General features: G+C 43.0%; 1 protein-coding gene across 1 annotated transcript; it reads right to left on the bottom strand.

Annotated features, from left to right (window-relative positions):
• Positions 1-7628: 7628 nt before the first annotated feature.
• Positions 7629-9178, bottom strand: PI3 (peptidase inhibitor 3). Its single transcript, XM_070421611.1, has 3 exons — positions 9072-9178; positions 8011-8267; positions 7629-7795 (listed from the first exon to the last, which is right to left on the bottom strand). Exons 1-2 carry the CDS (start codon positions 9148-9150, stop codon positions 8023-8025), a joined length of 324 nt encoding a protein of 107 aa, XP_070277712.1. The 5' UTR covers positions 9151-9178; the 3' UTR covers positions 7629-7795; positions 8011-8022.
• Between the last annotated feature and the right edge of the window lie 6597 nt (positions 9179-15775).

Raw genomic sequence — 15775 nt, forward strand, 5'->3', positions numbered from 1 at the left:
CCTCTGGTAACCATTAATTTGTTCTGTATCTCTATGAATCTGTTTCTGTTTTGTTTAGTTTAGATTTCACAGATTTCATTATTTTTCATGGCTAAATAATATATACATACATATCTATCTCACATCTTCTTTATCCATTCATATATTGATAGACACCTAGGTTGCTCCCCTATTTTGGCTATTATAAATAATGCTTCAATGAACATAGGGGTTCATATATTTTTTTGAATTAGTGTTTTTGTTTTCTTTGGATAAATACCCAGAAGTAGAACTGCTGGATCATTTGGTAATTCTAATTTTAATTTTTTGAGGAGCCTCTATACTGTTTCTGTAGTGGCTGCACCAATTTACAATCCCACCAGCAGTGTACAAGGGCTCCCTTTTTGCCACATCTTTGCCAACACGTGTTGTTTGTTATTTTTTTATTATTATTATTATTTTTTTTAATATATTTTATTGATTTTTTACAGAGAGGAAGGGAGAGAGGTAGATAGTTAGAAACATCGATGGGAGAGAAACATCGATCAGCTGCCTCCTGCACATCTCCCACTGGGGATGTGCCTGCAACCCAGGTACATGCCCTTGACCGGAATCGAACCTGGGACCTTTCAGTCCGTAGGCTGACGCTCTATCCACTGAGCCAAACCGGTTTTGGCAGTTTGTTATTTTTTTGATGATAGCCATTTTGACAGATGTGAGGTTCCTCTTCTTTCTAGTGCAGTCTTATAGTTACCTCCTGCTGTTTTTTCACTGCACCTACATTGCTCTCTTCTAGCTCTAGTTTCTAGTTTAGCCCGTCCTATGTGCGTTTCCGTCCAAATTTAGGGGAAAAAAACCTTTCTAATTTTTTTTAACAGTCCAATAACTTACAGCGTCTGCACTTCGTTTTCTACCTGGAATCAAACTGTGACTTCCTGGTTCATAGGTCGTTGCTTAACCATTGAGCCACACCAACCGGACAGCATCTGCACTTCTATTCTCAAGTTGTCTGTTTGCAGTCCCACAACCCACTTGTGACCATTCTGTTTTCAAAGAACTTTGATATTGCAACTTCAATACCAAACATGACAACGATATTGCATGCAAGGAAAACTATGTGCCAATCTTGCTAGAAAAATGAGGCAAAAATTCTAAACAAAATATTAGCTAATTAATATTGTCATATGTGAAAATGATGATACATCATTAACAAGTGGGGAGTTATTTCAAAAATGTAGAGTTGGTTTAACAATCAAAAGTAAGTCAAGGGACTAGTCTCTATTAATAGGTAAAGGGAAAAATCATATGATCATTTCCATATCAGTAGTAAAATATGTGAAAAATCACTTAATCATTTAATAGATTAATCAGTTAATCTGTATCTACACTAATAAAAGAAAATATGCAAAATGACTGTACCTTCATGATGCCCACCAGCCAATCAGGAGTGAGTATGCAAATTAACCTAACAGGTGCCAAGTGGCCAAGGGTGGGGTGGGACACTTGTGTCGTCACCATGGTGATGATGCAGGTGTTCCGCACCGCCCCAGCCACTCCGGGCCTCTGGGCAGCGTGGGAAGGTGGAAAGGTGGCTCCAGCTGGAGCGAAGGCGGTGCCGGCAGCCAGGTGAAGGAAGGCCCATTCTTGCACAAATCTTTGTGCATTGGGCCTCTAGTATATAAATATAAAAGGCTAATATGCTACGTGTTCCTCCAACCAGTCGCTATGGTGTGCACTGACCACCAAGGGGCAGACACTCAACACAGGAACTTCAGTGAGGCACCCTGGCCATTTACAGAGAAATGGTGCTGCAGAACTGGTGCCCACAAAGCAACACTTGGCTTCCCCCAAGTGGGACACAGGCCCTGCCACCACCCTTTTGAGACAGCTCACCAAATCGCAGCTGATGCTGCTGAGACCCCATGACGCAAAATGCTGCCCACAGCCCAGCCCAGCCTGGAAATGGTGGCTGTGGGCACTGGGTAAGGACATCACGTAGAATGCCTGGCTTCCTCTCCCTAGCGACTAGCCTCCCTGCACTTTCTTCAACCCAGGAACACAACTTGCTTTATAGCCAGGTGCAAACATTTTACACTGTAACCAAATATCTATGAAGTGTTTTCCCATGCCTCATCTCATTTGATCCTCACAAAAGTCTTGGAGTAGGTAGATAGGAGACTTGGTGGACTCCTATTTTCTTTTCATTAGCTGGAAAACGGAGATTTAGAAAGCTTCGAAACTTGACCTGACTGAAAAGAAGTAAGAAATGGTGGACCTTTAAAATGACTTCAGGTTTTCTCACTGCACAGAATATAGTCAAACAATGCTGCAGTTAAATATTTTGCCCTTTTTTTCCCCTGTGTGATCTATAATAATAATTTGCTTTGTGTTGATATTTACTGCTGTGTTGCTGACAATTACCTGAAAGAGAAATTGGGGTGCTTCACTGGGCTGGGAAAAATTTAACTAAATCAGAAAGCAGGTCTAATTAAGTAAGTTTATTCTATATCTATAAAAGGCTAAGTTGACTCGCACATGCGTGATACATATAAAGCTCTCCCTGAAGCCAATCTCAGGTGTGTGTTTTGATCTGTCATTGTCGATCATGAATTTGGTTGACACTTCTATTATAGAGAAAGGGCGAATAGAGATACTAAAATATTTCTTCTAATTAATTTCCTTTCAATGTGCATGAATTTGTGCACCAGGCCACTAGTCTACTAATGATAGAAGAATATAATGTTACAGGATTAGAATTTCACTTTAATGTGATAGCAGGCCTCTATAAAAAACCCTACTACAGAGGTAAGCATTTTCAGAAAGCAGTTAGAACACTAACAAATATTGTCAAAATCAACCTTTTCAGAAGTTGAGAACTTAACCAAAGGCTTGTAACAATCCATGGAGTGTTTATTTAATTTAAAAAAAGGTGGAAAAAAACACACACCAAGAAAAACAGGCGAATATCAGAAGAAGAGAAAGCTTGATTCGCCCTATTCCCATCCCTTTACTTCCTAGCTGTGTGGAAGCTAGCAGACTTGCACTATAGCCCATGAAAATCAGCAGCACAGCCACCACTGAAGGGGAGAATGGCTTTTATGCTACTCCAAAGCTCCATCTCCAGAAAATTGTCAGTATTTGACCTCTCTGGTAGCTTCATAAAAAGCTCCATTCTCAGGGCATGTATTTATCTCACCCAACTCAGAACTTGCTCTTTGAGGGTCAATTTTTTTGACATCACAGCAAATTCAGACAGTGAGACCAATTGGAGCTAATAAGAAGCTGACTATATATATATATATATATATATAGAGAGAGAGAGAGAGAGAGAGAGAGAGATCTATATATATAGATCTATATATAGATATATCTAGAGAGATCTATATATATAGATCTATAAATATAGATATAGATAGCCCTGGATGGTGCAGCTCAGTTGGTTGGAGCATCATCCCATACACCAAAAGGTCATGGGTTTGATTCCCAGTCAGGGAACATACCCAGTTTGTGGGTTTGATTCCCAATTGGGGTGGGTATGGGAGACAACCAATCAATGTCTCTCTCTCTCTCTCTCTCTCTCTCTCTCTTTTCAATTTAAAAAAAGTTTGGCATGTCACATTAAAAAAAACATAAAAGGAAAAAGGGGGCAAAGAGATATCTAGGAGGTTTTGAAAATCTTTCTTATTCATGGGAATCCAGTAGGCTACACGTGTACAAAATGATGTTTATTGAATCCATTTTGGAAACAGACAGCATGAGAGGTTTGGGGGTTAAGAGCTCACTCAGAGTCTAGAGCAGTGATGGCGAACCTTTTAAGCTCGGCCAGTCAGCATTTTGAAAAACCCTAACTTAACTCTGGTGCCGTGTCACCTATAGAAATTTTTTGATATTTGCAACCATAGTAAAACAAAGACTTATATTTTTGATATTTATTTTATATATTTAAATGCCATTTAACAAAGAAAAATCAACCAAAACAATGAGTTCGCGTGTCACCTCTGACACGTGTGTCATAAGTTTGCCATCACTGGTCTAGAGTGATCGCTTTCTGTCCTTAAACCTCAGCCACAGGAAGATCCTAGTTCAAACAATGAAAATGAATCTTCATGTCATGAAGGGGAGAAACAGTGGTTAAAACGTGGCAGCTACCACTCCTGCACCAGCTCTGATGGCTAGAATGCCTGTGAACATCAATCAAATTTTTATAGGTACAGTCTGAAATATTTACTATACAAACATCCGGTGTGTAAACTGGCTAACAGTCATCAGCAAAATCAAGTTCACTGGATCTGGACTGACACCCCCCTTCTCAACGTAGGAGCTCAGGTTAACTGATAACTGCTATCCGCATTAAGGCCACTTACTTTATGGAAAAGACATTTAAAAACATATGTATTGCTAATGTTGTAACCGAAAAAAAGATAAAGCCAAGCCTGATTAATTACTTTGCCTGGATCAGTAAATACCAGTGGCAAGTGCTCAGTGAACTAAAAGACTGAAGCCATTAGTTAAAAAAAATCATCGTGTTGTTACCTACTGACGTCCCATCTGCTAATGCATGTTCGTCAATTTGTGGACTTCATCCAATACACACACCAAGATTTTTGTTTTGTTTGTTTGAAATTCTCAGATCTCCTTTGGACACTTCTCTTCCATCACTCTCGTAGAAGAATGGACAGGAAACAACTTGTTAAACACAGTTTCCAAATTACAAGCCATTGAAAGCACAACTCTGGTCATATTTGAGATCTTCCCCCAGAAGGGAAATGCTGCCAGGATTTAGAGGAGCAGAAAGATTATTGACAGGACACCAAAATGATGCAGAACACTTGGCCTTTTATGGAGTGTCCATTTACCGTTTAATTGTTCTTATCTTCTCCCCAAATTGCATTATCTTTGATTCTCCACTTTGGTTCGAATCATTCTATTATCCTGGAATTCTTGCTATGAACTTGATTTCTGGTTCAGGTAAAATGAATAGATCAACAAGCATTTTTTTTTTTTTTGTTAAAGGCTACTAGTCCTCCTGACTTAGTCAACATCCTATAGAAAGAGAACAAGCATATTAGGACAGGTAGTTCCCGGCCTCAGCTCTGCCCTTGATGCCTAGTGTGAACTTTGATGACACCCGTAGAAATCGGTTTCCCCATCTGCAAGATGAAGATCTGGATTATGTCAGCGGGTACTTTCAATTCCAAATTCAGTGGAAGATTGTGGCTCAGGCCCCTGGGACAACCTGAGAAACAAGTGGTCTGAGCATGACCCTTGTCACGCTGGAGTCCTGGGGGCAGACACACATGGCTGGCTAGAACAGAGTCTCCTCATCTGAGGAGGATCTGGACAAGGAGAGCCTCAGAAGTGGCCAAAGAATGTTCAGTCGTTATCAGTGACCCTGGCTGCTCACCCCTCGGTGCACACAGAACAGAGCCTGCAGGTGTAACACCAGGGTTACAGCTCAGCAGAAACTCCTCTGTTGGAGAATGCAGTGTCTCTGGAGGAGCTTGGTAGCTGCTGAACTGCTCCCAAATAGCCAGGGACTTTAAGGCTGTGGTGCTCATCCTGGGCACTTCAGCTAGCAGCTGCGGTCCTTTCACTAATATCATGCAGCTCAGACCTTAACTTCCCCGTCATTCTTGCTCTCTCCCCTTCACTTCATGCAGAGTTGAAAAAGCCTTTTATGAGGCATTAGGGGGGTTAGTGAATATCGGCCATGAGGCCTTGGAAGCCTTACTAGCTCCAATTTCCTTCCTTTTTATCATCGGTTAAACTCGAGGCCAGAAGCTGGGGCGAGAAGATGAAATGAAGGGAAGGTCAGAGCAGCTGCCCCAGTGCTCACAGTTGGCATGAGATTGGTTTAGACAACTCTCATTTCATTTTTAAAAAATATATTTTTAAAATTGATTTTGAGAGAGGAAGAGAGAGAGAGAGAGAGAGAGAGAGAGACAGACAGACAGAGAGAGAGAGAGATTGGTTGTTGTTTCCCATATGCACCCTGATTGGGTATCAAACCCACAACCTGGTATGTTGGTATGTGCCCTGACTGGGAATCAAACCAGGACCTTTCAGCGCATGGGACAACATCCAACCAACTGAGCCACACCAGCCAGGGCCAACCTTCATTTCTTGACTGCTATGTATATAAACGCTGTTCCTATAATTAGAGCATATTCACCAGGTCAGTCTCAGGAGTAGGAAGCTGAGCCCATGTGCCCTATGGGAGCTGGAAGGTCCAGGTGCCTGCTCTCCCTGCCTCCTCTGCAGCCACCCCATGTGCACATGTACTGGTTCAGACAACACATGCATAGGCTCCGTCACAGATGTGAGGACTAGTGATGGTAAAAAGCAGACACAGAGGAAGGATGGATTTAATCCAGCATCCAATGGCTGCAGCATCTCACTTCCAGGAAGAGGCATGGAAGTGATGTCCAAGGCTTTGGCAATGCTGGCTGGACAGGATGCGACATCAATTGAAGTGCCCAGAAGCAGCAATGGTATGCTCTACTGTGACTCAAGAGTAAAAGATTATGGGAGCTTCCAGGAGCACAGGTATTGTGGATGAATTTGTGTCTCCATAAAAATATCAAGCTGCAGAAAGGGAAGGCATAGTACCATCTAGTGCAGGGGTGGGCAAACTTTTTGACTCGAGGGCCACAATGGGTTCTTAAACTGGACCGGAGGGCCGGAACAAAAGCGTGGATGGAGTGTTTGTGTGAACTAATATGAATTCAAAGTAAACAGCATTACATAAAAGGGTACGGTCTTTTTTTTTTTTTAGTTTTATTCATTTAAAACTGGCCGGATCCGGCCAGCAGGGCGTAGTTTGCCCACGGCTGGTCTAGTGTGAAAAGGCTGAGAATGTAGGCTGTGATTGAAATAGAAGCAGAAAGATAATTCAGGTTCATCAAAAGTGACCTTGTGAAATAAATTATTCCTGATGCAGTAACTGGCAGAAGGTAAGTCTTGCTGTCTAGCTTGTTATGAGAAGGCACTTTCCTAGGGACATTTCCATGGTGACTGGGGAGTCTTTCAGAGGTGGCAAAGCTGGGTTAGAACTCGGGTCACTGACTCCCAAGCCTGTGCTTTTCCCACTCCACCCAAAATGCTCCTCCTCCTCCTGTGGCTTTGGCCTCCAGAGAGCTTCCTTGTCCAAGGGCAGTGGGGCCAACAACAGAGCCACGAGGTCATTCAAGTTTGCCCAACAAATAATCCCCATTCTCGTCACTACTTGGATCTGCCCTGCCCCCAACTTTATATCTCCAGAGAACACTATTCAACATTCCTACTAGAGGATTAAGGACTTGGAGTGTCTTGTCTCCTCATTCACATCCTAAAATCTAAAGTTGGGAGAGCATATTGCTTAATCCAAAGGGATTGTGTGCTAATGGAGGCATCTTGAGCATGAACAAGTGAAATGTCCAGATTTCCATTTCCTGGTGATATGGAGAATATAGTTCTTGGGTTGTTTATTGGATTTCTAATATTAATCCCTAGGAGTGGGGCCTCTTGCTCCTGCCCCTTGCTCTCCTTCACACCAGGAACAGCTCCCACGGAGCCCTCTCGCCCCCACCCTCACTGGGGAGAGGGAATCCCAACTCCACACCCACCTCCAGGAGCTTCCAGGAGCATAGAAGTCATAGGAGCCAAACAAATGGAGTAGAAAGCAGTCTTTTATTAGGAAATCACTGAGAGAAGCAGCCCAGGTTTAGGCAACCTCGATGAGAGGAAGAATGAGCCATGTGAGAAAGGCATTCAAATGCTGTAGGGACCAGGGACTGCAGTCCTGGGTCTTCACCGGTGCAGCAAGAGCAGGCTCCACCTGGTAGGCGAGAGGAGAACCAGAGCTATGAGTCAGCAGGTCAAAGCACTCAGAGGCAGTGAGAGATAGGGTCAAGTCCACATGTCACTCGTCTAAGAAGCCCAGTTACAGCCTCTGAGACCCCTCAGTTTCCCCATCGCCTTCCAGTATCCTCCCTCTCAAGAACCAAGGATCATTTCCCACCGCCCAGCTTTCTCTGTGCCCTCGGGAGTTACCTCTTCCTCCATTCAGTTCTTATTCCACATGGGCTTCATACAGACTCTTCCACAAGAGCCCATACAGCACTTCTTTTTCCCGGTGCATTGAGAGTCCCTCATACAGGCGTTAGGGGGATTCATCATGGCGCACTGCATCTGAATCCTGGGGCAGGAGCCAGGCTTTGATGGAACTTTGACTGGACCATGCCCCATGCCTGGACGTGTAACTTGTCCTTTGGCCAGAACTTGGTCAGCTTCTTGACCTCTATAAGGAACTGTTGAAAGAAGAAATGTACCCATAGTTAGACACCATCTCCCTCTTTCAACTATCTTGTCTTTCTTCTTGGTCCAGTCACTGCTCACTCCAGTGTCCCCCAAATTATGACCTGAGGTGGAGGAGGATCACCAAGGCTAACTCGGTTTTGTGCTCTTGGAAGGCTATTCCCCGAGCTTTGTGGAAGGGTCTACAGGACCACAGCTTGCCATCCCTCCATTCCAAGTCCGGTGCTCAGGAGGCGATGCCAGACTGGAGTGACTCCAAGAAGTGAGAAGGATACATTGTCACTTCTGAGGGGAGAAGAGCTCCAAGACACCGGCCAGGAGACCTGAGCTCCTCCTGGCTCTGGAGATTGCCTTGACAATTCCTCACCCTCTCTACGTCTCAGTGTCCTCCTTAGTAAAATGGTGGTCTTCTTCAAATTACATGCTTTCTGAGGCCTTGCAGGTTCTTAACCTCCTCTTAGAGGACTGATTAGTCTCAGGTGATTTTACAGGGCAGACAGACAGGAGACAGACCCTACACCCAGGGCCCAGATTCCCGGGACTCCTCACTTCATTCTGCAGAAGTCCCAACGTCTAAGGCCAAGGCCACATAACAACACTTCTTCCTATCTCAGTCCTGGGGTGAAAAGCTAGACAACTTCCTACTTTATCTGGATACAATGGAAGTGACCAGAGGCTGAAGTAAAGGCCTAAGCCCTGCCTGTTGCTCCAGAAGTGCTTCCTGTCAGCACCCAGGTTGCCCCTGACAGCCTCTCCTCAACCCAACCCAGCCCCAGCTGGGCCACTTGTCCACTCACCTCCACTGACAGCTGCCTGTCCCACCAGCATGCCGAGGACGAGGAGAACCGCCAGAACCAAGAAGCTGCTGGGTCTCATGTTGTCAGGAGGGTGTGTGGCTAAGGGCTGAGGCCAAGCCTAATTTATGTAGCCACCACTTGGCCTGGTGCCAAGGGCGGGTCTGTGGTTTTACAAGGGACAGGACCTACATTTTTGTGTTTCTACCAGGAACTATCCACCCCCAGCCTGGGAGGGACCTTGGGCTTTCCCCAAAGACTATTCACAGAGGGAAATGGCAGCCACTGTGTTACATCACCTATGATAGTGTCAAGAACTGTCCTACTTTCTCATGGGGACACCATCACCACCAAATCCTTTATATTTAGAAAAGATATGAAGCCCAGAGAAAAGACAGAAATCACCCAAGGTCATTCAGCAAGTCAGTGGTCCTGTGTTCCGATTTCAGAACCGAGGCCTTCTCCCATTACTCCCTGATCCTAGCAGGTCCACCCAAACAGTTTACCTGCCAGCATCAAGCTGGGCTTCTCTTCCATTCTCCCCAGGCTTTGAAAACAAAACAACAACCCTCAAAAAGCAAATTTTCCTTAAAAGTCTAATGGCTAATCACTGCACTTTGCCATTTCACGGGTAGTCTCTGAAACGCACCAAAAAAGTAAAAAGAAAGGTGGAAGTCTAGAGGTGGAAGGGGATGATGCCTAGAAATCACAATAAGAAGAAAACACCCAGAAAAGTAACAGGGAGAAAATAGAAATCATCTATAAGGTGGGCATCTACTGTGCTTTCCTCCTTCTGAGAAGAGCACCCTATTTCTCTTGAAGAATTCTTGTATCATCAGCTTAAGAGTCTAATGGGGACTGCTAATCATGAAAGTAAGGATGTGTGTGTTTGTGTGGCTCTATTGAAGTTTAGGTATATTGAAGTTCATTACTTGAATGGACATTAAGGGGAGGAGGGAAGCCCCTTCTTTTAATTAACATGCTAGATATGAGCCCGGGAACTCCAGGAGATGGTTCCAGCCTGGGAGGAGTTCAGTTGTGGGAGAAAAATGAACCTAATTAATACACTAATAGAAGCAGAGAGAAAGTGGTAAGAGAGGATTCAGAAGGCACCAGCCCATCTTTCATGCCCCTTTTTCTTAAGAGCAGCTCATCCCATACTCTTCCCACAGTTGGGTTATGACCCAATAAACTAGCTTTCTGCCTAAGCTAGTCTGAGTTGGTATTTTGTCATAGCTACCAAACTTGAGAGTAATAGAAACTAATACCCAGAAGTTGGGTGTTACCAGGGACAGAACCTGAAATGTAGATATGACTGAGTTGAATTCAACTGAGACAGAGAAGAAAATAGACTAGTTATTGGGTAGTAAACCAGTAAATGAAATTTTAATGATTTTAACAATCATAAAAACACAAGGAGCTTATAAATAAATTAATACATTCTGTGCAAGACAGCTATAGAGAAAATTATAAAATGTTAGTAAGAGACTTTTTTTTAACACTCCCAATTAGAGAAGTATACCATGCTCATGGATTGGAAGATTTAATATGATAAAGATGCCAGTTCCCTTCAAACTGATTTTTAGATTCAATGCAATCCCAACTAAACCCCCAGAAAGGTTTTTGTAAAAGTAAGCCAAGACTTGGCAGTATGATTCTAAAATGTACACAAAAACATGCAAAAGGCAATATAGCCAAGATACTCTTGAATAAGAACAATTTCATAAGACATTAATATAGCAGCTCTCAAGGTTTCTTTTAAAGCTGTAGTAGTTACAATAAAGTGCTATTAGAACAATGATAGGTAAATATGCAAATGAAATAGGATAGAGGGTCTAAAATCAGATGCTTGCACATAGTGAGAGTATGTTTTTAATATGGTTACATTACATAAATAGCTATGGTTATAGTAAGGAGACTGCACATCATAGTACCAACATAGGTTCCTGAGTGGTTGATGGGAGGATAAAGAGGTGGGATAGGAGGGAGAAGGCAAAGAAAATAAATATTGCTTCACCAAAAAACTCATAAGGTCTGATGTATCCTACTATATTTATAAATATCTTAGAAAAAGAACAGCTATCACTAGATCTCTGTGTATTGGCTTCTGGAGATGTCCATAAAATCTAACCAGTAGAAGAAAACACGTTGGAGAGCGGTATCTGTGTTTTGGTATTTCAGGAGAAACACGTGAAACTCCCATATATGCCTGTACTTATTGATGAAAAAGAGGAAAGGTATGAAGGAATATCCACACTATGCTGGTAATGGGCAAGGTTGATTCAACAAGAAACGTTTGCGGAAAAGGTGTAGGAGGTCAGAAATGAAATGAACTGAGGCTGAAGCAGGTCAGAGGCTCAGGCTGAAATTGCACAGTACGGCCTGCAGAGGGAGCTGGAGTTCAAGCCCAAGGAAGCCGAGGCTCTGGAATCCCCAGAATTGCAGCATGGAAGTGAAGGACACCCAGGAGAGGGTGACCATCCTTCAGACCTACTTCCCACAAAGCAAGACTGAGGTCCTGGCTAACCTCTTGGCCTTTGCCTGTGACATCTGAGCATGAATCCATGAAAACTACTTCGTAAATGGAGAGGGCATGAAGACAGAAGCACCTTTCCACGGATTGGCATTTTAGATGTCTCCATGGAATAGGAAACTTTTGCAAAACTTGAGTTATAGTCCTCTGAAAAGGCATTAAGTTATTTCTGTCTATTATATAACAGGTCTTTTACTTTTGGAGAATAGCAAATCTAGATTCTTTGTACAAACTTAGAGCTTATAAAAAGATTTTATCTTTTTTGAAAATATATTTTTATTGATTTCTGAGAGGAAGGGAGAGAGAGAAACATCAATGATGAGAGAGATTTATTGTGCCCTTGACTGGGATTGAACCCAGGATCATTCAGTCTGCAGGCTAACACTCTATCCACTGAGCCAAACCAGCTAGGGCAAAAGATTTCATCTTTTCACCTCATGTTTCTTAGAAATTTAATAGGTATACATTGTTTTCCTATGCCTTTTAACTCAAGTAATATATATATATTGAGGCCTGGTGCATGAAATTCGTTCACTGTGGGGGGGGGGGGTCCCTCAGCCCAGTCTGCACCCTCTCCAATCTGAGATCCCTCGGGGGATGTCTGACTGTCTCTCACAACCCAGGACTGCTGGATCCTAACCACTCGCCTGCCTGCCTGCCTGCCTAATCGCCCCTAACTCCTCTTCCTGCCTGCTTGATTGCCCCTAATTGCTCCCCTACTGGCCTGATCTCCCCTAACTGCTCCCCTTCTGAACTGATGAGAGAGAATTATTGTGCCCTTGCCCCACACCCAAGACCCAGGATTCCCTCCTCTGGCTGGCCACAGGCACCCAGGACCTGGTCTGGCTTTGCCCAGGCCGGCTGCAGCCACAGGGGACCGTGGTGGGTGTCTTTGCCTGGGCTGCTGCCGCAGGTGCCCGGGACCACAGGGCATGCAGCTTTTCCCTCTTCTGGACCTGGGCACGGTCGTTGGCACCCGGGACTGCAGGGCAGGCGGCTTGTCCCTCTCCCAGGCCACAGCCTGGCTTGTCCCCATTCCCCTCTCGTTAGCTCACTTGTGCCTGGTTTGTCCCCATTCCTCTCTCGTGAGGTCATTTGTGCCTGGCTGCTCCCCATTCCTCTCTCCCCATTGTTGAGTGCCTGAGCCATTATGACATGATAGCATGAGTGCGTGACAACCATTTGCATATTAGCTCTTTATTATATAGAATATTAATAATATATAAACATAAATCAACAATAATATATACATTGCTGCTTTTTCTCTCTTAGATATAATTTTTAAAAAACACCCAATTTTTAAAGAAAGAGATAAAAAAAGTTTTCCCCCTAAAGCTTTCTTGAAGGTCAGGGGCTTTGTCCATGAAAAAGCAGTAAATAGCCTTGACTGGTGTGGCTCAGTTGGTATGAGTGTCGGCCTATACACTGAAAGGTTTGGGGTTTGATACCCAGTCAGGGCACCACCACCAACAAAAAAAGTAGTAAATAATTATCTGTAGCCTGTGTAGAACAGTAGCCAGACTTAAAATAGTCCTTTCTGGCTAAGGGTTAGAACAATGAATATAATTGTTTGGGCTGCTTTTAGTATCTCTTAATCAAAATTACTAGATGATAGAATTCAAGAACTTGTTACATGCTTGGTGTAGTGATTGATAATCATTTAAAAGTATGCATTGTCATGCATAAAAAGGAAAGAATGAAAGACAGAAACGTTTGTGGAAATTAGCAAAATGACTATCATTGAGCACTGAACAATTTGAAATCAGAACTAGCTCCAAAGCAAAAGTGGAATAAATAGTATGTAAACATGATCTTCTGTGAAAATGTAGAAATAATAAAACTTTGATCAAATTGGACAAGGGGGAGAGCAGGTGGATAAGAGAGTCAGCTCTCTGACTGTTTTATATGTAATAGTTTCAAGTTTTATTTTCCACTAGAGGCCTGGTGCACGAAATCCTGCACCAGTGGGGTCCCTGGCCTGGCCTGCAGGATCGGGCCGAAACCAACACTTCGACATCCCCGGAGTGGTCCCGGATTGCAAGAGGGTGCAGGCCAGACCGAGGGACCCCACTGGTGCATTATTGGGGCCGGGAAGGGATGCAAGAGGTTGGCCAGCAGGGGAGGGACCGCGGGAGGGCTCCAGGGTGTGTCCAGCCCATCTTACTCAGTCCCAATTGGCCGGATCCCAGCAGCAAGCTAACCTACCAGTCAGAATTTCTGCCCCCTGGTGGTCAGTGCACATTAGAGCAAGCGGTTGAGTGGCCTTAGCATATCATTAACATATTACGCTTTGATTGGTTGAATGGATGACTGGACGACCGGACGCTTAGCATATTAGGCTTTTATTATATAGGATAATTTTTAAAAGGTTTCAAAGGTTCTTGAAATAGGAAACTTCCACAAGGTAAAGATGTCCATCTTGGCCAACATAATTTACACCTTCAATAAAATCAAAACAAACACCTGGTGGGTTTTGTGTCCACTAATGAAATCACTGATTCAGGCAATGATCATCCATGGCTTCCAAATCATTAGGGAAGGTGGGAATAGAGATTAACCAAAGAACATATATGCACATATGCATAACTCATGGACACAGACAATAGCATGGGGAAGGTCTAGGTGGGGTGGGGTTTGGTGGAGGGGGGCAAAAAGGGAGAAAATTGGAGACATCTGTAATACTGTCAACAATAAAATAACAAAAATCATTAGATGAAAGTTTGACTGGGACCGGCTATTTACAGGGGGCCATCATCACCCCACAGTTTACTTGCTGTTTATAAGTAGGAAAGCATAACTTTACAATGGGGGCATGAGGGGATACCTCCTAAAAGGCATTCATCTCTCTTCGCCACACTAAAAGTGGGTGGGAAACCCATGTTTCCCCTGAGGTGATGCAAGAAGAAGGCACACCTGTAACATGTTTGTGCCAAGGTAGTTGAACTGGAACCTCACCGAGCCTCTAGAGCTAATAGAGAAGGAAGTTGAAAGATATCACAGGGAAGTAATGTGGAACATTGTAGGGAACAATTCATCTTTTTTTCTTCAACAAGTAAATAGCATGAAGAAGGAGGAGAGGGAAGGGAAGGAAGAGAAGTCGGATCGGAGGGAATGTTTTAGATTAAAGAAATGTACAAGACATTACAACCAACGCAATGTGTGCACCTTGTTTGGATTCCGACTCAAACACACCAACTGAACAATGTCATTTTGGAAACAATCGGGAAAATAGAATACTAGGAGAATATGATGTGGTAGACATCACTGCTGATTTTGTTAGGTGTGATGAAAACATGCTGATTATGTGAGAAAATGTCCTTATTTCTTTGAGATTCATATTGAAATATTTAAGGGTAAAATGTAAGACACATTGGATTTATTTGAAAGTATTTCAGCCAAAAAAGGGGTAGGAATATACATGGAGGAAGTGTTGTAAAATGTTAATTTTTGAGACTCTCAGTTATAAGATGAATAAGTCCCAAGGATCTAATGTCGAGCATGGTGACTACAACCATCAATACTGGATTGTCTACTTGAAGGCTGCTCAGAGTACATCTTTAATGCTCTCACCATGACAACAACAATAAAATGGTAATTGTGTGAGATGAGGCAAGTGTTACCTAACTTACTATGGTAAGTATTTCATAATACATACGTGCATCAAAGCATTACACTGCACACCTTAAACTTACACAATGTTATATGTCAATTATATCTTAATTAAGCCTGGGAAAATGTTAATTGTTGAATTTGGGTGAAGGGTATATGGGGCTTCCTAAAAGTATTTACTGTTCTTTTGTGTATTTTTTAAAAATTTATGATAATTTTTTTTTTTTACAAAAAACAAGATTTATTTTGGGAATTTAAGAAATGATTTTAAGGTTAATATGGGAGAATGAAATACTTGTGACATGGATGATTGAAAATGCGGATTAATGAAGGTAACAGGACACGGTCAGTCACTAAAATGTATTGTGAAGCTGCAACAATTACAAGCAGTACAGGCAGGAGAATAAATAGTCAAAAAGAGAACAGAAAACCCAGAATCAGTCCATTACATAGAAGACTTTTGTAGGAAACCGCCTATTGTCTTCTCTAGCAGAGAGGTGTGGACAAGAAGCCCGGAATGCTGGTGACTTTTGAAGCCCTGGCAAAGGTCAGGGCTATGCACCCA

This window comes from Myotis yumanensis, unplaced genomic scaffold, assembly GCF_028538775.1.
Source record: "Myotis yumanensis isolate MYYU_CA2020_CCGP unplaced genomic scaffold, mMyoYum1.0.hap1 SCAF_7, whole genome shotgun sequence".
Classification (NCBI taxonomy): domain Eukaryota; kingdom Metazoa; phylum Chordata; class Mammalia; order Chiroptera; family Vespertilionidae; genus Myotis; species Myotis yumanensis.